Source organism: Camelus dromedarius, chromosome 16 (genome assembly GCF_036321535.1).
Source record: "Camelus dromedarius isolate mCamDro1 chromosome 16, mCamDro1.pat, whole genome shotgun sequence".
Classification (NCBI taxonomy): domain Eukaryota; kingdom Metazoa; phylum Chordata; class Mammalia; order Artiodactyla; family Camelidae; genus Camelus; species Camelus dromedarius.
The window spans coordinates 42,013,017-42,037,397 of record NC_087451.1 but is presented as its reverse complement, the minus strand read 5'-3'; the positions used below and the strand labels follow the sequence as shown (position 1 = coordinate 42,037,397).

Below are 24,381 nucleotides of genomic sequence, written 5' to 3'. Positions count from 1 at the left end.
CTTCCAATGTAGAGAGTATCCCGTTTTTAGGAGATAAATCAGTTCAGAGATAGTAATTTGTTCACCCTCATCCTCTTAGCTGGGGCTCAGTCTCTCTTTTTCAAGTTTTACTCCAAAGCCATTCTAAACATTTAAATAAAAATCCAATGTTGCCACCGAAGACACTAACCATGGGTGATGGTCTAAGGTGGTTTTTATTTTATAAAACGACCAGGAAGAGCATGCTACTCTCTAAGGGGGAGGAAACAGTGAACCTCCCGCAGGCATGCGGATGGCTGGCCTCCGGAGGAGGTGATCGTAACTGGGGAGCGGTAACGTTGAACCTTACCAAAGACCAGCGCATTAGGGCGGGCGCGGGGCAGCGCGTGCGCAGACCCAGCGGCCGGCCGGCCGGCCGGCTCCGCCCGGAGCTCACTATTTATTCCCAGAATCCCACGGTGTCGCACCCGAACCGCCAGACCGTTACGAGACTGCGGAGTCGAGCGCGGCAGCGTCAAGATGGCGGCGGCGGCAGTGGCGGCGGCGGCGGCGGCGGCTGCTGCTGCGTCTCTTCAGGTGCTGGAGATGGAGAGCATGGAGACGGCCGCCGCCGGCTCAGCTGGGCTGGCCGCCGAAGTCAGAGGCAGTGGCACGGTGGACTTCGGGCATGGGCCGGGCTTGTCTGCAATGGAGGCGAGCGGCGGCGATCCGGGCCCGGAGGCCGAGGATTTCGAATGTAGTTCTCACTGCTCGGAGCTGTCGTGGCGGCAGAACGAGCAACGGCGCCAGGGCCTCTTCTGCGACATTACCTTGTGCTTCGGCGGTGCGGGAGGCCGCGAGTTCCGGGCCCACCGCTCGGTGCTGGCGGCCGCCACCGAGTACTTTACGCCCCTGCTCTCGGGCCAGTTCTCCGAGTCCCGCTCGGGCCGGGTGGAGATGCGCAAGTGGAGCTCCGAGCCCGGGCCCGAACCCGACACGGTGGAAGCCGTTATCGAATACATGTACACCGGGCGCATCCGCGTCAGCACGGGCAGTGTGCACGAAGTGCTGGAGTTGGCCGACAGGTAGGCGGCGGAGGGCGGGGAAGTTAAGATGCTCGCCGAACGCCGGCCGCGTACAGGGAGGCCGCGGAAGGCGGAGAGGGCAGTGCCCGGGGAGGGGGGGGGGCTCGAGTAGCCCTGACGAAGTGCATTCGTTTGATATTTACTGAGAGCCTGCTGTGTGCTGTGGGGAGACCACTGCTCTGGGCACTGAGGAGGCAGCCAGCCAGTCCATCTAGGTCACCCCGCTCTTAAGAAGGGAGCTCAGATTCCAGGTGGAGGGACAAAGGCAATGAAAAAGTCTGCATGTAATAAATGCTGTGTTGACATTAAAAAGATGAAAGGATAGTGATTGCTTAGAGGAAAGACCTTTATGAGGAGGTGACATTTAAACCGATCTCCAAACAGCCAAGGAGAACTGGCCATGCAAAGATGGGGAATGACCATTCCTGGCAACTAGCGCAGAGGCCCTCAGGCAGGATGCTGTTTGGCTTAGACAAGAACTGAAAAAGGAAAATTTAGTGAACCTGTATCTAGTAGGTGAAGGGGAGAAGAGTGTGTGAAATGCGTTGGAAAAAGGAGTTTGGATTTTAGTGGATGATGGGAAGCCGGGTAATGAAATGATCTGATTTAAATATTTTAAAAGATGATTCTGCTACTGTGGAAGATGGATTGTAGAGAGCAGGGGTGGATGCTCCCGGGACTGGTTAGGAGGCAGGTGAATGCACTTTGGAAATGGGGAGGAGTCTGTTTAGGCAGTATTAAGTTACAGATTCGTTTTTTGAACAAATACTTATTAAGTGCCTGTTACACATCAGATCAGACACTGGGTTCTAAGCTGCGGGGGATTCAGCAGTGGACAAAATAGATAAAAGTCCCTTTCCTCGTGTGCTTGCATTGGTGGATGGACAATAAATAAGTAAGATAGTGTGTTGGATATGATGGCATTAGCTGAAAAATAAAGCATGGTAGGATATACAGAAAATGGGTGTAGAGGAGCTGTTCTTTTTTTAATTGGATGGATAGAGAAAACCTCGTGAGGAAGAAGATATTTTGCAAAGAACCGAAGGAGGTGAGGTAAAGGGTGTTTCCTTTAGGGGACACAGGTGCAAAGACTGTGAGGTGGAGCTGGTCTGGATATTAGAGGATAGCAGGAGGCCAGTGTGGTTGGATCAAAGGATGCAGGGTAAGAGGAGTCGGAGAGACCTGGGGATGGATCCAGATCCCCCAGGGCCTTGTCGGCCTGTGGAAGGACTTGAGCTCTAACTCTGAATGAGATGGGAAAGTTTGGGGTAGAGGAATGATGCAGTCTAATTTGGAGAATTCTGTGTTGAGAAAAAGGATGGGCTGGTGAGGAAGGGGCTGCAAGGGCAGAAGCAGAGACTAGTTCAGGACATTGCTGCAGTGGTGGTGGAGGCTTGGATTGAGGAGAGAGACGTAAAGGTGATGGCAAAGTGCATCAATTTTAGATCTGTTTTGAAGGTAGAGGAGATGGATTTGCTGATGGATTTGATGTGGGGTGTGAGAGAAAAGACTGCCAGTTTTTTGACCCAAGCAGTTGGAAAGATGGAGTTGTTCATTGTTCATTAAGATATAGAAGACTGCAGGAAAGCATTTGAGAGGAGGATCAGGAGTTTGGTTTTTTGGTCCAGGAGATATCTTAGTAGGCAGTTGGACAGAACAGCATGGGGAGCTAGAGACTGGAAGGAAATTAGCAGGTTAGGTGGTAATTAAAGCCACGGGAATGGATGAAATTATTTAGGAAAAGAGTGTAGATAGAAAAGAGAAGAAGCAGGACTGAGCCCTAGGGTTCTCCAGAATGTTACAGAGGAACCAGCAGAGGAGACTGATCCCATGGAAGCCTAGAAAAAGCTTCAAGGAGAGAGGAGCCAGTCGTGTCAACTCTGTCATCCATAAGTGGTCAATGGATTCAGTGATAATAGAGGTTCTTGATGGCATTGACAAGAGCCATTTAGGTCTGGCTGTAAAGAGCATCAGAAAAATGATGCACATAGACATGTTTGGGGAGGAGTCCAAGGAGGTCTCTTCCCCACCCCATCCTCCAGATAGGAGAAACTGGAGCATGTTTACGTGTTGATGAAAAATGCATCAGTGAATGAGAAAAAATTGATGTTACAGGACCAAAGCCCTTGAAACCAAGAAAGGGATAGAATCTATATTAAAAAGAGAGAGGTTAGACTGGGAAGGCAGAGTATAGGGTACAGCTGCAGGCAGATTGGATGGCAGGAAAATGAAGTTTCTGCCTGATTGCTTCTGTTTTCTCAAAGCATGAGGCTGGGTCATCTATTAGAAGGTGGGGTGTGGCAGGTAGATACAGGTCTGAGAGAGGGAAATTTGTTGAATGAAAATGGATAGAGAAGGGTCATTGCACTCACTCAAGCTGCATCTGCTCTGTCATGTGAGCTTGTGTTCTTCCAGACTTGCCCCTGCTTTATTGGGGAGTTGGGGTGAAGGAGAGGAGAGAACACCCCATTTTACTTAAAACTCTAACTTCTCTCCGTATGTCAGTTGCTGAGCAGCTGCCTCATGTTAGGCACTGCACCCATCACGTCCAGTCTCACCCATCAGCTCCAAGGCAGGATTCCTCTCCCTACCTACTGCCCCACCTCCCGCCATATCCTCTATCTGTTGATCATGCCCACCTAGCAGGGCACTAAAGAAATAATAGAAAGTGCCCAGCAATGATGCCTGTCACATGGCACATGCCTAGTATACGATAGCTATTATTTTCAGAGAAATGTTTCCAAACACCTGTTCAAGAGAATATGTGTTGGGTTACCTGTAGTTCCTGCCCAAAATAGGAGCTCCGAGGAGGGGGTGGGGCAGCCCAAGAATGAGTGACCCAGCACCCAGACGTGTTCAAGAGCTGCCAGAGCTTTCACTCTATCTTGTCTTTGTCTGAGATGGTATGTTCCCTGAAGAGAGTGAAGGGAGCCAGCCTTGAAATTCACCCTTTTGTCATAGTAAGCACAGTAATCATAATAGCAAATGTTTACTGTAGTGAGAGGAGACTGGACTGATGAAATCATTCTTACATTGTTTAATGTTCTCAGTTCTGGGGACTTAAACTCTCTTTAAAGCAATGGTCTCAAATTGGTCACCCTCAAGGGCTGAATTCTGCCAGATTAACTATATGTGGGCAGGCAATTTCTAGTCAGCTACATGGCAAACCACTTTCTTTTTTAACATGGACCATCCTACACATGTTTTCTGTTGTTATTTTATTTCCTGGCTTCTTCAGATGTTTGACTTAGCCTTGCCACCCTGCTTCAATGAGAAGAACCCAGTTTAGGTCAAAGCCCCTGAGCACTACGCCTGCCCCCAGCTCTGGGCTACTCTGGGAGAAAGTTTTCGGGAAGAGAAGATTAAAACCTCTGACACAAAGCCTGCACTGCCATTCCCTTTGAGATCTGATCAAACAGCCTCCCAGGAGTCATAGTTCCTATACCATGTATTGATGCTTTAAAAAGTCTTTTCACTGAGACCAGCCTGATTGAAGAAGAGGCTGGTTGCTGGCAAGGGATTAGGGCAGGATGGCAGAGAGAAGTTTGGATTGAGATTTGCCTTTGCCAAGGGTAAATTAAAGTGGAAATAAAATATGGGACTACTGTACTTTGTTAAAGGATATATTCTGAAAAGCCTTATGTAACTAAAAACTCCATTTTGTATGTATTGTATGTATTTAGTTTAACATATAATTACATATAGACTGTATAATGGAAATAATTAAAATATATAAAATGTATAATTAAAATATATAAAGATGATTTTATATATGCTTTTAAACATACTTTTCAGCACAATCCTTTTTAACTTGGATTCACACTTTTTTTTCAGGTGGTGTACATGACGTGAGATGAAGCTTATTACCATTTCCATCTGTATAATTCAGATACTCTCAGCATGTAACCACATAAAATATGCACATCTGAAAATTAATCCCTTTTCTTTTTCTTGATTTTAGGTTCCTATTAATTCGTTTAAAAGAATTTTGTGGAGAATTTCTCAAGAAAAAACTTCATCTCTCTAATTGTGTGGCCATCCATAGCTTAGCTCACATGTATACCCTGAGCCAACTTGCTCTGAAAGCTGCAGATATGATACGGAGAAATTTCCACAAAGTAATTCAGGATGAGGAATTTTATACTTTACCTTTCCACCTCATTCGAGACTGGCTGTCAGACTTGGAGATTACGGTTGACTCTGAAGAGGTTCTGTTTGAAACAGTTTTAAAGTGGGTTCAGAGAAATGCTGAAGAGAGAGAGAGATACTTTGAAGAACTTTTTAAATTGCTCCGATTGTCCCAGATGAAACCTACTTACCTTACTCGTCATGTCAAACCAGAGAGGCTGGTGGCCAATAATGAAGTTTGTGTCAAGTTAGTGGCCGATGCAGTGGAGAGGCATGCTCTGAGAGCTGAGAATATACAGTCTGGCACGTTCCAGCATCCTGCTTCTCATGTTTCTTTGTTACCTCGCTATGGGCAGAACATGGATGTGATCATGGTTATAGGAGGCGTGTCAGAAGGAGGAGACTATTTAAGTGAATGTGTGGGATATTTTGTCGATGAGGACAGATGGGTAAACCTACCCCATATTCATAATCACCTTGATGGACATGCTGTTGCAGTAACAGAATCCTATGTGTATGTTGCTGGGTCAATGGAACCAGGATTTGCTAAAACTGTGGAAAGATATAACCCAAATTTGAATACGTGGGAACATGTTTGTAGTCTGATGACAAGGAAGCATTCTTTTGGGCTGACAGAAGTCAAAGGGAAGCTCTACAGCATTGGAGGACATGGCAACTTTAGTCCTGGTTTTAAAGATGTGACTGTTTATAATCCCGAGCTTGATAAATGGCACAACTTGGAATCGGCACCAAAGATTCTTCGAGATGTTAAAGCACTAGCTATTGAAGACCGGTTTGTGTACATTGCTGCCCGCACTCCTGTGGACCGGGACACTGAAGATGGATTAAAGGCTGTCATTACTTGCTATGATACAGAGACTCGACAGTGGCAAGATGTGGAATCTTTGCCACTTATTGACAATTACTGCTTTTTCCAAATGTCCGTGGTCAATTCAAACTTTTACCAGACAGCCTCATGCTGTCCCAAGAGTTATTCGATAGAAAATGAAGAGGCAGTAAGAAAAATTGCCAGCCAAGTTTCCGATGAGATCCTTGAAAGCTTACCTCCAGAAGTCCTAAGCATCGAAGGAGCAGCCATTTGCTATTACAAAGATGATGTTTTCATTATTGGGGGCTGGAAAAACAGTGATGATATTGACAAACAGTATCGGAAAGAAGCCTACCGATACTGTGCTGAGAGAAAGAGGTGGATGCTTCTTCCTCCCATGCCACAGCCTCGTTGTAGAGCCACTGCTTGCCACGTGAGAATCCCATACCGGTACTTGCATGGCACTCAGAGATACCCTATGCCTCAAAACTTAATGTGGCAGAAGGACCGGATCAGACAGATGCAGGAAATACATCGGCATGCCCTAAACATGCGGCGAGTGCCAAGCTCTCAGATAGAATGCTAGGTTCTCTAATACATGCAGCTTAAAACAGTTATACCTGTTTCATGAGGCTGAAGATACCCAGACTGTTACATGAAAAATTACGTCGATAACTTATTTTCTACATGAACCGATTATCACCCCGTATAAAGGAAGTCTCTTTAAAAACTGAAGAATGGGAAAATCAATTCAATATGTGGTAATTGTTGTTGGTTTGCAGTCTTGATCCGTCTTTGGTTTGTGTGTATGTGCTAGCTAAATAAGATCTTATTAAAGAGAAGTTGAAAAACCAGGTGTAGTTACTTGGCTGTTTTTCTGCCAACAGTTTATAACTCCTTTGTCTTAGGGATTTATGTTTTGAACATGCTTTAAGCACCAGTTTTATTTGCACATTTTATTTTGATAATCTTCATTTTTTCCTGAATGGTTAGTTTTGACAAGATCAGAATTTATGCATTAAGCCCTCATCTGCAGGAGGTGTGTGCAATAGTGAGATTGAAATTTGAAGGGAAAAAAGCACAATATTTCAGCAAGATGGTTTCAGAATGTTTGCATTGATAGTTTGTTTTATTTATCTAGAGATGCTATTTTGTTATTTCTTGAAGAGATGATTGATGAGAAATTTGTGATTGGGTCATGCATTTTTTGAGTGTTTTTAATTTCTTTAGCAACTGTGTTATAAAATACTTCAAGCCATCACTCTGAGATAATGGTGGTTGGCAAAAGTATTGATCTTTAGTTGATGGATTGAATACAGAGGAAGTTATACCTGTGGAATTTGTTTTTCTAGGAAGAAAAGTATTATTAGTCGAGAATAAGAAATCAAAGGCATTGAACAATTTAAAGACACTTTTTCAGGAGTTGCGAGCTTATTTGAGGATAAGTTAGTGTAAATAATGCCTGTGACAATCGACACTCAATGCCTTCAGTTTTAAATTTTGCTCTAATGCATATTGTATGGAATCCTCATCATTCCTTTCTAAAACTTTTTTCAAAATGGGAAGAAAGTAACAATTTAGAGAAATGTTGCTAAAGAGAAGCCTTATTATTTCTCAGCCCAGATTATTATGTTTTATCCAGTTGCCCTAGACTTTCATTGGAACTTTGCGTGAGTCTAGAATACCACATTTGGGTGCATAATTATGGCTCTTAAAAATTTATCACTATGGTTATCTTTTATTTATTTTTATGCATTCTTCTGCTCCCCTTACCTGCTCCCAAGCTTTGTGCAAATTAGCACTTGGGTTGACTTTTAGCACTCACTTAACATAACAGACTCCTGCTCTGACGGTTTGGGTCCAGTATACTTCTCTTGTTTCTTTCAGAATGTCTACCTTCTTAGGCACTCTGGAATACAATTCTAGAAGTTGAATTCCAAGTGCAATGGTTTTGTTTTGTTTTTTCCCTAGTCCATTGTAGTTAATCTTATAAGTTGGATCAAACATCAAAAGGAAAAGGCACAACCAGGAGTTCTGGTGCTCAGTATGCTATTAGGCTATTAATGTTTAGCCCTTGGAATCTATACTAAGAACTTATCTGAAATTGCTAAATTGGTGTCCCTGCCTAGGACAAAGTTTTTCAATAAATGTGTTGGAAATCTGCTTTCAAACCATTTTAATTTAGGCCAGGATAGGGTTGGGCAAGTCTACTTCTGTATGAGGATATATTGTCCTATGCTACATCTACCGTTTTCTTAATTTCCATGTATTTGTAGTTATTTTAATAAAAGCCATTAGCTTTTGAGAAGTGCTAATTCTTAGTTGTGAGAGGTCTATGCAAGTAAGACAGAAAAGTTCATTGAATGAAGTTCTCAGTTCTCTCTGAAAGACTACACTAGCAAACTTCCTTTCTTGGTGGTGCTGAAATAATTTAGTCGCTCATTGTGGTGCCAGTTTCTCTCCAGAAGGGTGTGTTGTAAGGTTTTCGATTGACTTTTTTTTTTTGTCTCAGAGTTGTCTTCTGAGATAGTCATTACTAAGTTATTTGTAGGGTTGTCTTTTTTTCACATGATGTGGCAGAAGTCATAACTCGTAAGATTTAGGTATAATCTGGTTTTGAAAACATGATTGAAACTGTTGTTTTTTAACTCAGCAGGCAGCCTAGGCCATGGCTGAAAAGAAAGGGTAAGTCCTTCCTTGCATGATGATGTGTGCAGGGTTCCTGACTACTGAATTCCTAATTTCAATATTTGAATTTACATGTGTGATTTCACATCAATAACTTGTGTTTCTGGAATATCCTAACTAACTTGTTAATAAGGAAAGAAACCAGATTTGCTTAAATCTGTTCAAGGCTGACATTCTGAAATTCTCAACTGGAAATAACTTCCCAGAGCATTTGGAAAGGTTCTGATTATGATGACCAGCCTAAAACGGCTCTCTGGGAAATAAATTTCCTTTCTGATGGAAACTTAAAGATTGTGTTTGGTAATTGGAACAGTTAAAAATATAGCTTTAAAAAGACAGCTTAATGTGTATTCAAGGAAACCTATTTTTTTTGCTTTTGTTTTTGTTTTGTAGAAGGAAAAGAGGAATTGATTATACCAAAAAGTAATAACTATACATAACTTTGAGTGAGGCTGCTTATATCTTAGAATGGATATCCTTTAACTATACCTACCCCACGACAGTTTAAAAAAAAAATCAGTGTATATATTGAGAATGTCAGTCATGAGCTTAGTGTTTAAGTGATACATCTCACTTGCAGTTGTTTGCATGATTGGTCTTGTGTATCTTGATACCCAACTTTGCTTTTGCTGTGCCAATTCTAAACTGTACTGCTAAAAAAAAAATCTCAAAATTCACTGATACTGGTTTCGTCTTGATCGCTTGGATCTGTATAGTATTTCTGGGACCAAAAATATTTTGAAATCTTTTTTTATGTTTGAAGCTGGAAAGATAGTGTTTATGGAAGATTGGTGTGCTTTTGTGTGTTAAACTCTTCAGGCTGTTGGTAAGGCAGTCTCTAGGGCACACTTTTTTCCTCTATATTTCTTGACTAGCATAGCATGTGGTATGTTTAAGTACTTCATTCTCTGCTTCATAATTCTACACTACACTATACTCCAGGTAGACAGGTAGGATAAATTATACATTTTAGTTACTTGGCCCAATCAAGCATAACCAAAAGGATGTTTTTTGTACTTGTCTCAAATTAAGCTTAAATAAAAAGGGTATATCAGCCACATTTCATGTCTTTTCCAAATATGTAGAATTGTGAAGCAAGTTCTCTGCCTACACTAGAAAAATGGGGTGTTTTATAGGTTGCCATTCAACTGTAGAATATTTGAGAAACAATTCAGACTCTCCTTTCTTAGCTGTTAAACATTTTGGCACAGTTCATCACTCCAGTTTGTTACTTTCTTGAGAATAGTCCATTTTTATTTTTGTTTTAATGCTTACATTATAACATGTTTTGGTCATTGGAAATAAAACAGCTCATAGTCGAGTGATGTACTACAATAACAGTAACGTAATATAGTAGTCATTCTGCTTCAAGGAATTTAATCAGATAGCCAAATAACTGCTCTTTGTTGATTACCTTTGTAGGACTTTTGTCTTACTCTCTATGACCATTACTGCAAATATCTGACAGTGAAGCACATATGATAGAGCACTTGTTAGCTCGATCCTCCTGCATAATGCACTCGTGAAAAGTAGTGCTCACTACATGGTTGAAGATCTGATGATCCATGTACTATGGCTCATTGAGTTACTTGTAAAATAAATATTTAGTTCAAGTTCATACAGTCAGTTTTCTGGACTAGCAGTATTGAGCCCCTACTCTACTACAAGTGTAACTTGATGCTCTCCCTTTAAGTCAGAGGAGATGTAGAATTTAGGACACTTTGAGACATTACGTTGTAAAATAGCTTGCTTTATGTTCCTAAAGCTGTCTTGTTCTGTGTTAAAGCTACTAATCGTCTCAATGTAAGTTTTAAATAAATGTATTTCTTTAGAACTGATTTGCACTGTGATTTTTCCTTTTTAAACTATGCATCATTGAATATAATTGCTTTCTTCCTCCCATCTCACTCCCTTCAGTCATCCAACCCTTGGCTCCCTTAAGTTGAACATTTTCCAGTACTCTTACAAGTTTAAACACTGCATTTATTTAAAAAAAGAATTAATTCTTATTGCTTAGACTTTTTATTAGCTAAATGAAGAGGCTCATACAGGTAGGGTACTTGTCGAAGCGGAGTACTTTACTTCATCTCGCAGTGCTAATCCTGTGAAGTTGTCCCGTCTAGCTGCGTATTCCCCAACGTTGGCCAGCCCTGGTACCACACAGCAGCTTAGAGCACTTCGGTATATGCTCATGTCATGAGCATCATACCACTCGTCGGTCTTTTCATCATAGCACTCAACGTTAAAGGTGGTGGTAAAGCCATTAAAGCCACCCACCACAAACAAGAGGTCGTCTACCACCTCGATGCCAAAATTGCTACGAGGATTAAACATAGTGGGGATCGTGCGCCAAGTGTTAGCCACTGGGCTATAGGCTTCTGCACTCCTAAGTCGGTTAGCTCCGTCAAAGCCGCCTACCTGTGGACAGCAGAGGAAACGGCTGGCTGTTAACCATCACTTCTGTTCACTGAGGATGCCCTCTTTGGGGGGCAGGGAAACTAGTGATTTCATACCTCCCTTTTCCACTATCTTCCATGGGAGAAAAGCTTTCAAATTATTACCAATGGTAATTGTAAACTTCTTTGCTAATAGAAAATCTAGGGCTATTATTTTTGTTGTACAAAGACTCACTGCATATACGTGTTCTCCATAAGCAATTACGCCTATTCCACTCCTCCTGCTTCTCATGGGTGCTATGACTGTCCACTGATTACTCTCAGTGTTGTACACTTCTGCTGTAAACAGGCATTCATTTCCATTAAACCCACCACATATGTAGACCTGTGTGAAGAGAGTTCCAAGATTATTAAAACTTACTCCTGGGGAGTAGAAAGGGTATGAATGCGGTAGTAAGGTGAGGGACGTTTCTGTTGCGTCTGCAATCTGAGTTTCTTTTTTCCTCATGTACAAGCATTGCTTTTTAGTAAGTAAAATCACAGAAAGCGGGGAGGGTGTAGCTCATTGGTAGGGTATGTGCTCAGCATGCACGAGGTCCTGGGTTCAATCCCCAGTACCTCTGTTATAAATAAATAAGTAAACCTAATTACCTCCCCCCACCAAAAAATAAGTAAGAATCACAAAAGATAGTTACAAAGGGCCACTTAGTCATTCGATGGAGGAGTTAGTATTACAGAGTAGATACTGCCATTTCTGTTTTCCATCCACCCCTAAAAACCATTATTTCTGGGCCTGTTTGCTTTCACATTCCCTAAAGCTGCTTCCCTTGCCATCCGGCATCTTACCTTTCCATAGAGTGTTGTGGCACTTGCATCACTCCTCTGTTCGTGCATGGGAGCAATGAGTGTCCATTGATTGGTCTCTGGCTCATAACGTTCAGCAGTGTTGAGACGCACGTAGCCATCAAATCCTCCCATGGCGTAAATAAAATTGCTGAGGACTGTCACGCTGACATAGCAACGTCTGGAGTGCATCGGGGCCACCTGGTGCCAAGTTTTCTTGACTGGGTCAAAACGCTTAACACTATTGAAATAGTCTACGCTATCGAACCCCCCAATGATATAAACATAGCCTTTCAGATAGGCTGCCCCATGGTAGGCACGGGGACTCTCTTCCTCACAAGTGACATTCACCCATCTGTCTGCCCGAGCATCATATGCCTCAATGGCATTGGTGGGGCTCCCACCACTCCAGCCACCAATTGCAAATAGGATGGCGTAGGGCAGGCGGGGCCTGGTGAGTGGGTTGGTGAAGTCAGAATTTGAAGGTCCGTTCATGTTTAGGTCATACATGGCCTTCAGGGCATTAATGATGACTGGTTTGCATTCCTCACTGTCTTTGACATAGTCATTCATCTTAACATTGTTCATGAAGTATTCAGCATGCATTAGGGCCAGGCGAACCTAAGAAGGAAATAGAGAAAGTCATTCAGATGAGGTGAGGGTTCTGGAAAATCCATGTCCTTAAGACCACAGTTTTACTGTCTGCCTCTGAATTGCAGTAGGGTCATGTTTTGTTTTGTTTTTGTAAATTTACAACTCACAGTTGAAATATTTATTTTTTGGAGGTGGTATACATTTGGATGCTGAGAATGAGCTAATAGAAGCTATCTCAAATGGTCACAGAGCTAGGCCATTCCTTGGCCACTGGACTGGATTATTAGACCAGAAAAAGCTGTGGTCATCATTCAGAGGTTGGATACCTATGTCTCTGTATGCGAAATAACATGAATTGGCACCAAATGGCTACAATTGAGTGCAAAACTCATAGTCTGGTTTCTAGTCCAACCCCTGTCTCAGTTAGGGAAACCCACAGAAGGGGAAGGGTAAAAGGAAGACTAAAATTCCTTTGAAGGCCTGCCCTCTCCTTCCCCCACTACCAGGAAGAATTTTAGTCAAAGAGAATACAACTAGGGTAGAAGGAACTAGCTATGCAGGGGCAAAGAAAATTGCAAAATTCCAGAGAATAGCAGGAGACGCCTTCTCTATGTGTACATATCTAAGTGTATGGACGTGTAACTACAGCCCTGGAATCTGTCAGAACATCTGAGTCTGGCTCTTGGGACAATCCCTCTGGGATAAATGAATCAAAAGTGAACAATTAAGCGTCCCACAAAAAAATGACTAAATGACCTTGGGAAGCAAAACTGAAATATGCTGCTTCCTATTTTGGGGGTCATGAGAAATCCATTTTAAAATGGCCTCAAATACAGCATCTTCTTGTTTGACGTTGAGCTCATCTTTCTCAATGATATCCTTAAGTTCAGTGACTGAGAGCTCTAAAAACTCTGCTGAGACCTTCACCATCTCCTCAAAGTTGTGCAGTATGAACATGTAGGCCTTCTGCCTCAGCTCAGGGCAGTAGTAGTAGTCTGTGAACTTGCAGATGCCGATACAATTATCCAAACACAGCTCCGACTTGAGGAACTCACAGCAACCCCTGACAATACCCATGATGTTAAATTGGTCTGCAGCAGCCAGCAGCTTCTCCACGTTGTCAGGTGTGATGGGGACGGTCCGGGTGTACGCATATTCAATAATTAACTTCATCATGTCGGGGGAAATGCCAGGGATGTTGTATACCTTCTTTTCAGTGTTGTTCCAGCCACTTGTAAACAAAGCTCTGGAAAAAAGAAAAAAGTGAGCAGTCACTGAAACATTTCTCTCCAGTTTGCCACGCTGTCCCCCATTTTCTTGTTGCAGACAGTTTGGCCATTTTCCAAATAGCACACAGTGAATACACTGGAAATAAACTGGTGTGAGGAAGGGGAGGGGGAGGGCTGGCTTTATACAGTGGGCAAGAGAACCTTTCCAAGAACTTTGACTTTTGTCATTTTTATTCCTATCTTCATGATAAGTAGGCCTTTTCCCCATTTTCTGGATGGAGAAATTGGAACCCACAGCTGGAGTAAGACCCAGGTCTCATCTGTCTCAGCCCATTGCCCACCAAATGCTACTTTGCTTAAGGAAATTAAACTTGAGCAAATACACTTTTTAAACAAGTGTATTCAGTCAGCACACATCCAGAGCCTGATCACTTCTCACCTCATATTGCTACCTTCTTGGTGCAGGCCACCACCATCTCTTGCCTAGATTACTGGGTGTCACCTCCTAACTGATCTCCCTGCTTCTGCCTTTGACACCTCCAGAGTTTATAGTCTTCTCCCAGCCACCAGAGTGAGCCTTATGAGTTTATGCTCCTCGGCTACTCAGAACCTTCCACTGACTTCCCTCGTTCCTCAGAGTAAAATACAAAGTCCTTACCAGGGACTACAAAAGTCCTCTGAGATCTGGACCAGGAATACCTCTCTGACCATATTCCTTCTGGCTTTCTCGCTTTGTTCCAATCCTGCTGGCTTTGCCCCACAGCTACCTATTGGGCTCTGCTATGGAGCTAGGTACTTTTCTAGGTGTCACACGAGACAGTCCCTGGCCTAATATATTTTTTGCTTCATTTTTTCTAGGAGGTTTAAGGGATTATGGGCTCTGAGACCAAATTCTCTAGAGAAGAGGTCTGCAAACTTACAGCCCCTGGGCCAAATTCAGCCTACCTCGTTTTTATACTGCCCATGAGCTAAGAAAGGTTTTTACATTTCTTAAAGGGAGGGAAAAATCAAAAGATTTTGTGACACCTGGAAATTACAATAAATTCAAATGTCAGAGTCCATAAGTAATTTTATTGGCACACAGCCATGCCCTTTCATTTAGCATTGTCCATGGCTGCCTTCCCACTACGAAGGTAGAGTGAAGTTGTCGCAACAGAGACTATATGGCCTGCAAAGCTTAAAGTAGTCATTTTTTCTTTTTGTATACCGTGCTCTAGGGATAGTTGAAAGAGAATTTTTAGCAACAGGTGGGATGCATTTATCATATCTTCATTGGAACTGAGTACTCAAACATTTTCAGCTCATGAACAAAATAGCTCTTAACTTCCTAGGTTCCAATGATTTGGGCTCAAACTCCCTTTTTCTTCTAATAAATACTTCCTTTGTTCTTTCCTCTCATCCCCCTTCCCATCCTCTCAATCCTTGTTAATTTATCACTCTGTTTAAGATAGTCTCAGACAGGGACTTAAGGAGTGGCTGAAGTGGAACTGTCATCTAGGTTTAAGTAGGAAATCCAGTACAGGTGTCCACCCTTCCCAAAGTTTGGTTTATATGAAAGTCAAAGAGAAAAAGCACCCGGCCCACCAATAGTTGATTGAAATCCAGTTGAAAACCAGAGAGAGAGAAGCTTTGGCACAGGCTGTACCTCTACAGAAGACAAAAGAGCCAGCCTACAGGAGCCCAGGGCTTTGACATTGTCCCTAAGCTTAAGATAACAGTGTAGGAAACATAAAATGAATCAAAAGGGCTCAGAATGAGCCCAGTTCCCCCATTGGCTTAGTTCAGCAACCCTGTTATACCTAAAGTAGGAACTGCAGCTACAGAGGATGTTCTTGTGGGCATTGAACTCAAAGCCATTGACCTTGATGACCACGTCACAGAGCTTGCCCTCCAGCCTAAGCTCGTTGAATATCTCACAAGTCATCGCACTCATCTTCCTTTCCATGTGAGGCTGGTGGAAACGTGTGGAGGCCGCGGCGCTCTCCATCTCCATGGCACCCTGGGACCAGTGGGGAGAGGCTACTCTCCTAGGGTGTCGGGGAGTGTTGTGGGGGGCCCCTTTAGCCAGCTGTCACTCCTTTTCCCTACTACATCTTTCATATAGGGCCTGTCAGGCAGCCAAAGTTCCAGAATCCTGGGCCTGCAGTGAGATCACTCTCAGGATTGTGCTCTCAGGCTCTGGAACTCTCTCCTGTCCCTGTCCTCCTTCTTTCTCCCCTCCCCCAACACACCACCTCAGGCTGAAGACCACCCCACACCTTCTGCAACCAGTAGCAGGACTGTGACCACCAACACCACATACTACAATACAGGGAAACAAATCTGACTCTATATTGGATCTGTTCCTTTAGCTCTAACCACTGTGCCATTTTCTAGGCTTATTCTTGCCAGCTGTGCAACCTTTTGTAAATGAATATTGCCTTTAGCCTGTCTGGTAAACAGAAGAACCTTCTCTCAAGGCTCTGAGGATATTAACACTTCTGCACTTATATAAAGATAAGTTGCAGAATAGAAAATAACCTCTGTTTTGTTGGAAGTTTTGCAGGAGTACCATGACCTGGCCTACGTGGACAGCTGCAGAAACAAAGAATTCCTGCAGCAAGAATTTTGCAACAACCAACCACATCCTCTCCCTTGTTTTTCTGTATAAAAGGACCCTGTATTCTGATTGGAGGATGACGGTTCTCCAAGACATTAGTTTGCCGGCTTTCTGAATGAAGTCCTATTCCTTGCCCCAACACCTCGTCTCCCGATTTATTGGCCTGTGGTGAAGCTAGCAGAACGAGTTTGGACTCAGTAACAATATGAGTTTTGATTTACTCTAGTTCCTGTTGCCCACTTCAGGTGCTCAGTTCCGCATCTCTGTAGCATCCATTCACCTTCTTCCACAGCCCGGCACCTGGCTCCCCAAACACTGAGTTCAAGGAAGTCAAGTCAGAGGAGGTAGCAGGGAGAAGTTAAGGCTGATTGGCTTTCCTTCTGGCCCAGCTGTCCATGACTTTCCTGCCCTCTCATTTTCTTCTGTGATGAGGAGTGGGCCCGGTGAAGGAAGCACTTTCTGGACGTCCAACAGAACTCCCTTTATGGCTCTTTCACGTCCCCTCCCATCATGCAGCTCTTTTGTTATGCAAACTGTAAGCCTGGAAATGACCGCTCTGGCTAGGATTTTTGCTCTAGAAAGAGTGGCAACCACGGAACCCCAACCTCTTGGGACCCTTTCCATCCTCAACATAGGGCCCTCCAACAGGGTTTTCACCTAGCGCGCCGCGCCAACCGCGCGAGGCCGCCTGCCTCTGGCGGCTCTGCGGGTAGGCGGGCCTGCAGCCCGCGGGCCCACCCCCGGCACGCCCACCCCCCCCCGGCACGCCCACCCCCGCCCAGGCGGGAGGCGACGCCTGTGCAGTACGGCCGCGAGGCGGCCGTTGGCCCAACGCCTCAGACCAGCGTTTGAGCGCCATGACGGAGGAGGCGAGGCGAAAGAAGGGGACCGGCGTAGGGCGGGTCCCGAGCCTCCGGCTCTCCGAGACCCACAGCGGGCCACCCGGGTCCCGCCGCGTCACCGCGGCCAGTAGGCTCCCCATGGGCTCAGCGCCGTGCCGAGGTCAGCCGTTCTCTCGGGTCTCGGGACAGGTGAGCACCTTGATGAAGGCAACGGTCCTGATGCGGCAGCCCGGGCTGGTGCAGGAGATTGTGGGCGCCCTCCGCAGGGGTGGGGGAGACCGCTTACAAGTACCGCCGGGGGCAAGGTGGGGGCGGCCGGGTGGGGTTGGGGGATGGCTGGGGAGGCTCTTATATTTCTAAAGCCTGTCTCTCTGGAGATGCCCTTTTTTTTTTTTTTTAAACACTTTTTTTTTAAGTGGAGTTAGTGGGGATTGAACCCAGGACTTGGTCCATGCTAAGCAGGTGCTCTCCCACTGAACTATTTCCCTCCCACCAGGGGATGCCACTTTTAGCTTAAAGTAGGTTCCCTCTCCAGTAACTGAGTACCTTTGGCAAGTCACTTTTTTTGGTTTCTCCCATCCCTGATTTTAGCAACCTCCAGAAAGCTGCGTCCACAAATAAGACAGTAGGTTTGAATGCTCTGTCTAGGATAAAGAAGCTAGGGAAAACTAAGATTCTTGGTGCTGATGGGTTCCTGAAGAAATTAATAAAGGCAAAATTTATGTAAGAATTCTTTCTTTTCCTTTTTCAACAGTTATATTCTTGTTGAATTCTCATATTTTTAGAAAAATTCTCACACAAGAAAACATTGAGAATCTTAACACATTTAAGGAATTTTCTGTCTTCGACAAGCTTGGTATTTAACCCTCTTTTGGACTGATGATTGGGGATTCCATTTGCTCTCATATTTTGAGACCATGCATATATTAAAATTAGAATTCTTTACTTAATCAATTCCCATTTTTATTGGGTATTGTTACTGACCCATCCCGTGTGACACGTGATCCCTGTAGTGGCTTCCCTAGAGTGTGGAAGTTCCTGGCATGTGGAAGGTGACCTTTAACCAGAGAAGGTACATAGATGCTCCCCGTGAAGGTGGTCCACCTGACGTTGGCAGTGTGACAGTTACCCCCTAACATGCTGCGTCCCAAACTACAGCCTTCCAGTTTCACTTGCGTGATTTCTGCCATATCTGTGTAAATTGCCCTGCTTTTAAAGACCTGAATGTAATTAACTTGAAAAAGAAACAATCTTTTATGAAAGCATGAGTTTGATATGTTAGTTTTCCTTCTTTTTCTAACATTGAAATGAATCCAAAATTACTCAAATGAAAAGTGTTTTTATCCATTTCCCCCCCTCCAAAGTTATCTTACCTACCACCTGAGGAAGTGTACCTATTTGGGGAAATACAATATTAAATCAGTTCTTCTTGGTTAAGTGCTGATGTGATGCTGACCTAATTTGTAACAGCCACAGCAGCAAAATCCTAATAACCTCTCATCTGAGAGCAAAAGCTCTTTATATGGTTGATGCTTGGACCTCACTCTCTCAGGGTGAGTGCAGAGGGAAGTTCAGCTGTGCAGATCCAGTCACTCCATTACATGAAGTCACATCTAGGTGTGATTTTTTTTCTCACACTGCACAGTAAGCCTCTGCTGGGGAAAACCTGATGTGGACTACTGGCTTTTCTCTTCATTTTGAATGTCGCAGCTCAAAGCACTCCTTCACCACTATTACCCAGTTGAGATTGACCCACACTGGACCATCAAAGAGAATTTGCCCCACATGGTGGAATGGTAAGTGATGGTGGTGGTGAAACGCCGCTGGCTTTCACAGTGGGTTGGTCTGGGAGAGGGTCTGTTTTTCCTGAGCTTTGTTGAGGAGCAAGCTCCTGTACCTTACCGAAAGCCACAAGCCCAGGTGTTAGAGCTAACTGACCAGACACAGCCAGCGTTACTTGTGGCTGTGGCTACAGTAGGGGGCTTACGGAGAATCTTTGGAATGAGTTAGAAGCCCTTTGGTTTGGGGTATTAAGTGCTTTGGGGCGATAACCCTCCTAAGGAAGCCAGTGTCACTGGGCAAAGCCCCAGTTCTCCAGAGAGTGGGGTCACAGAGGAAGGGACTCAGGAGAGCTTTGACCTCAGTGTCATCTCGCCAGCTCTCGTCTCTACTGTGCTGTGTTGCTGTCTCACCCTCTTCCTTTAAGGACAGCCAGGGTTCTTCAGGAAGTGGCTCTGAGGGAAAAGAGGCCTCCTCTGCCATCAGAACTTCCAGAGGGGACACAGCCCTGAGATGGGAGAGGACACTTGACTTAGTGGTTTGAATTGGGGGGTTTGTGGGGCGTCTGTTTCCGGGTGGACCAAACTGCATGCTCTCCTATGGCAGCAGAAGGTCCAGGGCTTTCAGAGAGCCCCGGTGGTGAGAGTCCGATGCAACACTCAGGTGAGCTGCCTGCTCTGGAAAACATTTCTGCCAGACTGTTTGGAATGGGTTTGCTCACAGAAGAGAAGGCTGGGAAGGAGTGGAGTGGAGTTTGTTGCTGGAAGAGTCAGAAGAGACATGGCACCGTGAGCAGCTGACGTGGAGAAGGTCTTCTTTTTCCTCTCTGGGCACAGCCAGGGGATTGTCTACCCCTGAATGTTTCCTCAGAAGGAGTCTGCCAGTAGTGGGTATGGTGCGAATATGACCAGGGCTCCATCTCCTAGAACAAACAGTATCTAGCTCCTTGTTCCCAATGGTAAAAAGACTTTCCAAGTCCCCATGGTGACTGGCATTCTTTACCCAGACACGAGCTGGCCAGCCTGGGACCCTTGATCATCCGTAGCCTTCACAGCGCAGCTCTCTCTGCTGGAGCATTCTTTACTGGAGGAGGGTTGAGGGCACTTAGAAGGAGTCAACACGGGTCCCTGCCCTCAAGGATTGTGTCCTGATTGGGGAAAGACGCTAGCTCACGGAAAGCCAGGGGAGTAGAGACACGTGCAGACCCAGTAAGTGCCCGGGGCGGTTTGGGGTATTCCTCTGCAGAGCTGCCCCAGGACAGCTGCCTGGTTGTATTTCCTAAGGCAAAATAATCCAGGAACAAACAAACAAAAAAATAGGGGCTCATTTATATGAAGTTCAGGGACAGGGAAAGCTGATCAATGGTGATGTGAAGTCAAAATGGCTTTGACTGGGAAGGGACACTAAGGAACATTGATCTGGTTAGTAATTACTTGGGGGTATACATATGTAAATATTAATTAAGCTGAACTTGTAAAATTAGTGCACTTTAACCATTTACTGTATGTGTTTTGTACCTCAATTTAAAATGTTTAAAAAAATTTTTTTTAAAGTAACCCAAGTAGAAAATAAAGAACAGTAGCAGAGGCAGTGCTATTTCAGAACCCATTGATCTCTTTTCAGGAATGGGTACAAGATGTTCTTCAACACCCTCTTCCAGAACAGCATTCCGCTCTTCATCTTCTCCACGGGCATTGGAGATACCGTGGAAGAAATTATCCAGCAGATGAAAAAGTGTTTCACCCCAGCATCCACATTGTGGCTAACTGCATGGAGCTTGATGAAAACGTGAGTCAAATCTCATTTGGGCAGGGCCTGGGAGAGGGGTGGGGACCGCCAGCTGGGGGGCTTCTCCCTAAACATGAACCCTGGTGGGGGAGGGGAAGGCAGTCTGGCTTCTTTCCTCCTGGACAGTGATTTATTAATTAATGCCATCTAAAGACAGTTACTTTTGAAGGACCCACTTTTGGGTGTTTGGACAACAGTCAGCTCTCTGCCAGGGAGGACCTAGTTTAGGGGTCACCCAGGCTCCATGTCACTGTCGTGGATCATGTGCCATCCGAGGTACTCAAGGGCTTGGCTTGGACTTGTTTTTCTGGAGCTAGAGGTGGGCTGCTCTGACTTGCCCATCTTCTGACTTCTTCCCCTTAAAACCAATGGCTGGAATTTTCATCCCTTGGACCCGTGGTTAGGGTGTGGCCCACAGCTGAGGTGAGCTGGAGCAGTGCTTGCATCACAGGCCATGTGCCTCCGCCAGAGGAGGTGACTGACAATATTTGATGGTCCCTGTTAGTTTAAACCAGGGGGTGTAAACTTCTTCTGTAAAGGCCAGGTAGTAAAGATCTCAGGCTTTGTGGGCAGTACAATCTCTGTCACAACTACTCAACCCTGTCGCACACAAAAGGCACCATAGACAAGATGTATACAAATGGGCCTGGCTGTATTCCAGTAAAACATAATTTACCAACAGGCTAAATCTAGCCCACGAGCCCTCGCTTGCTGATCCTGAGTTTTGACTGCAATGAAGTTCTGGCACTATCTATGGCTTTCTGGATTCCCTTTCCTCTGTGGCAGAGACAGTGGGAAACTGGCCCCAGATGGATCCTTATAGCCCTTCTGTCTGTCCCTTGTCTTGATGATTTAGGGTTTCCTAGGGGTATTCAAGGGCCAGCTCATGCACACATACAAGAACAGCCCTGTGTGCGAGAACTCCAGCTACTTCCAGCAGCTGCAGGGCAAAAGCAACATCCTCCTGCTGGGAGACTCCATGGAGGACTGCACTATGGCTGACGGGTTCCTGAGAACATTCTCAAGACTGGCTTCCTAAATGACCAGGGCTCTTCAGGGCCGGCTTCTCCATCAGTTCCTGTTAATAGCTTATTGAACGCCTTCTGTGTGCTGGACACTGTGTGAAGTATTAGAAGTAGAGGTTAGACACAGCCATAGTCTCAGAGGAAACACAAGAGATACAGTGGCTACAGCTGCGTGTGCGGCACGTGGCATGACCCGAAGGTCAGAGGGACTTCATCATAGCCCACACTTCCTGAGTGCTCTCTGTACACCAGTCGCATTAGCCAGTTAATCAGTACAGTTGTACTCTGAGGTTGTGACTGTTATACCCAGTTTACAAATGAGGATACTGAGACGGGGGTTAAGTACCTTGCCCAAGGTGACATAGTTTAGGAAGTGGCTGGGCTGATTACCAGTCCTCTTAAATCGTACCTGTAGGGCATGATTGAGGTGGGAGATAATAGATGTTTGGGATGTAGGTTTATAATTTAGAGAAGAAAAACACAAGAACAGACCAGAGGTTGACGGGGTGAAAAGTAGTCATAAAGGGGCACAGCGTGGCGTCAAACTAGAGGGCCACCAGGCCTCGCCTGCAGTCAGCAGGTGCTGAGTGAAGCCTTGTAAAAGTTCAGTCAAGAAAGATTAGAGGTGACCTCTGGTTTTTTTGTTTCTAATCCTTGGGACTCCTTTTCACACTGACACAACGGTTAATTGCGGCAGCCTCTGCCCATGGCCATCTGTATCTCCAAAGGGCAGGTCCCGGTAACCTTCAACTCCTCCTGGGGGGTGTCACAGCTTGATGCCCTCCTCTCCAGCCCCAAGTGGTCAACCGCAGGCAAGGCAGAAGGCAGGGCATTTGGGGGACCCTCGGGCTCTCCTCCCCAGGCAGGGTGAGGCTGCATTTACGCAAGACCGTTGGTGAGGGGTGGGGGTAGGGCTGGGGCCAGGTCACAGGTGGGAAATGGAAGGGACAGGCCATTAGTGGCAATGCAGGCTGAAGGCTAGGGTCAGTGTGGCATGGGGATTGGGCTGGGAAAGGGGAGGGCTCTGAAGCAGGGTGGTCTCAAGGCCAGTCTCTGTGGGATTAGAGGGCTGCTGTGCCCCTGCTCATTGGCGTCTCAGCCATCCCGCCCCTCCGCGGCCCCACCCCCTAGCTTGCCAGAGTGCTGCAGCCCTGAAGCCTCAGCCCCGACTCTGCTGGGCACTGTTGGATCCTGAGTTAGAACCCTGAACTGGACTTGGAGCTGCCACAGCCTGAACCCATGAAGGCTGTACTACAGCCTCCTCAGGTGGCCCCAGAGGCTGAGCGGGGTTCTCCCACATGTCTGCTTCAGGGCTGTAGGACGTTCACCCTCCATCGTAGCTGCTGGAGTTATGGTGAGGCCCAGATTGAAAGGTTTAACTGTGACGAGTTTGAATGCTGAGCTTCAGCTTGAGAGCTGGAACTGTCAACTCACGATGCACTGGAGATTGTGCTACAACCTCCTGAGGTGGCTCTGAAGGCTAGCTGGGGCCTCCTGCTGGGCTAGAGAATGTTGTTTTGTCCCTAATGTGTTCCAGGAGTGGGGCTGGGAACTCCTGTTGGATTGGAGAAGACTCCTCAGTGGGGTCGCAGGTTTTCGCACCCCTTGATAAGCGCATGGGGAGATTCAGGTGAGAGATTAGAGGATTGCAAAAGACAAGTCTCACTCAGCCCAGGGGAGTCAGAGGTCAGTGGGACAGAGTCCAGGGACCGTTCCGGGAGCTGAACTGCCTGGAAGAGCAGCCACAATGGTTGCCACACAAAAGAGGGGTCATGGGAACCAAAAGCATGTGTACATGATCTGCACATGATTTGGGCACAGCGACCCTCACTGGCCAGGCACGCTGAGTGGAAACCCAAGCGTTACGGCAGCCTGAGTTTTGAACTCTTACCTCGTAGAGATGACTGGTGATCTTCAGCTTGATCTACGTCTGCAGCTTTAATGTTACTACCTTTGGGTTGAGGAGACAGAGCTGGGACCTAATTCCAACCCCAGCCTACCACTGGAACCTCCTCTGGGAGCTTTTGATGCTGGGTTAGCGTGTCATTCCCATCTTGACGTGGAACAGCAAACTGATACGGCCCAGTGGGCAGCTCTCCATCTGTATTCCTGTCTGGGTATGGAAGCAAAGTCTCAGTCAACTCCTGATGAGGCTGTAGAGAAGGAATTAAAGGAGTAATTAAAGTCCCCCAGCTCTGAGTTGGAGGTCAGCTGGATAGAGTCCAGGGACCATTCCAGGGGCTGAACTCCCTGGGCCAGAAGCCAGAGTGGTTGCCAAGCAAAGAGCCGCAGCAAAAAAAAAAAAAAAAAAAAAACATGTGGAAACATGATCCAAAGACAATTTGGGCATAGTGACCCAGGCCAGTGGGACACTGGCCAGGCACGCTGAATGGAAACCCAAGCGATATGGCAGCCTGGCTACATGTGCGCCCCTCCCCTGCTTCACGCCCCATCCTTTATTTATGACACACCTTTAGTGACATGACCTTTATTAGGTCAGGGTGGAGATCCAACCAGAGTCAGGCTTTTTCCCAGGGTCCAAGCTCTCCTTCCCAACTGTATTTCGACCTGTTGTACCACCATCATTCTCCTCATCAA

General features: G+C 45.6%; 3 protein-coding genes across 3 annotated transcripts; 2 read left to right on the top strand and 1 right to left on the bottom strand.

Annotated features, from left to right (window-relative positions):
- Window positions 1-459: 459 nt before the first annotated feature.
- KLHL11 (kelch like family member 11) lies at window positions 460-10,526 on the top strand. Its single transcript, XM_010981765.3, has 2 exons — window positions 460-1,043; window positions 5,005-10,526. The coding sequence occupies exons 1-2, from the start codon at window positions 499-501 to the stop codon at window positions 6,584-6,586; spliced, it is 2,127 nt and encodes a 708-aa protein (XP_010980067.2). The 5' UTR covers window positions 460-498; the 3' UTR covers window positions 6,587-10,526.
- A 168-nt stretch (window positions 10,527-10,694) lies between these two features.
- KLHL10 (kelch like family member 10) lies at window positions 10,695-15,878 on the bottom strand. Its single transcript, XM_010981764.3, has 5 exons — window positions 15,550-15,878; window positions 13,278-13,767; window positions 11,931-12,548; window positions 11,320-11,469; window positions 10,695-11,106 (listed from the first exon to the last, which is right to left on the bottom strand). The coding sequence occupies exons 1-5, from the start codon at window positions 15,741-15,743 to the stop codon at window positions 10,732-10,734; spliced, it is 1,827 nt and encodes a 608-aa protein (XP_010980066.1). The 5' UTR covers window positions 15,744-15,878; the 3' UTR covers window positions 10,695-10,731.
- Window positions 15,879-17,172: 1,294 nt separating this feature from the next.
- Window positions 17,173-21,948, top strand: NT5C3B (5'-nucleotidase, cytosolic IIIB). The gene is given in 6 exon segments (XM_064495709.1): window positions 17,173-17,380; window positions 18,902-18,987; window positions 20,594-20,699; window positions 20,702-20,758; window positions 21,615-21,765; window positions 21,768-21,948. Coding segments are annotated over 6 exon segments (690 nt in total). The 5' UTR covers window positions 17,173-17,206; the 3' UTR covers window positions 21,884-21,948.
- Window positions 21,949-24,381: the final 2,433 nt, after the last annotated feature.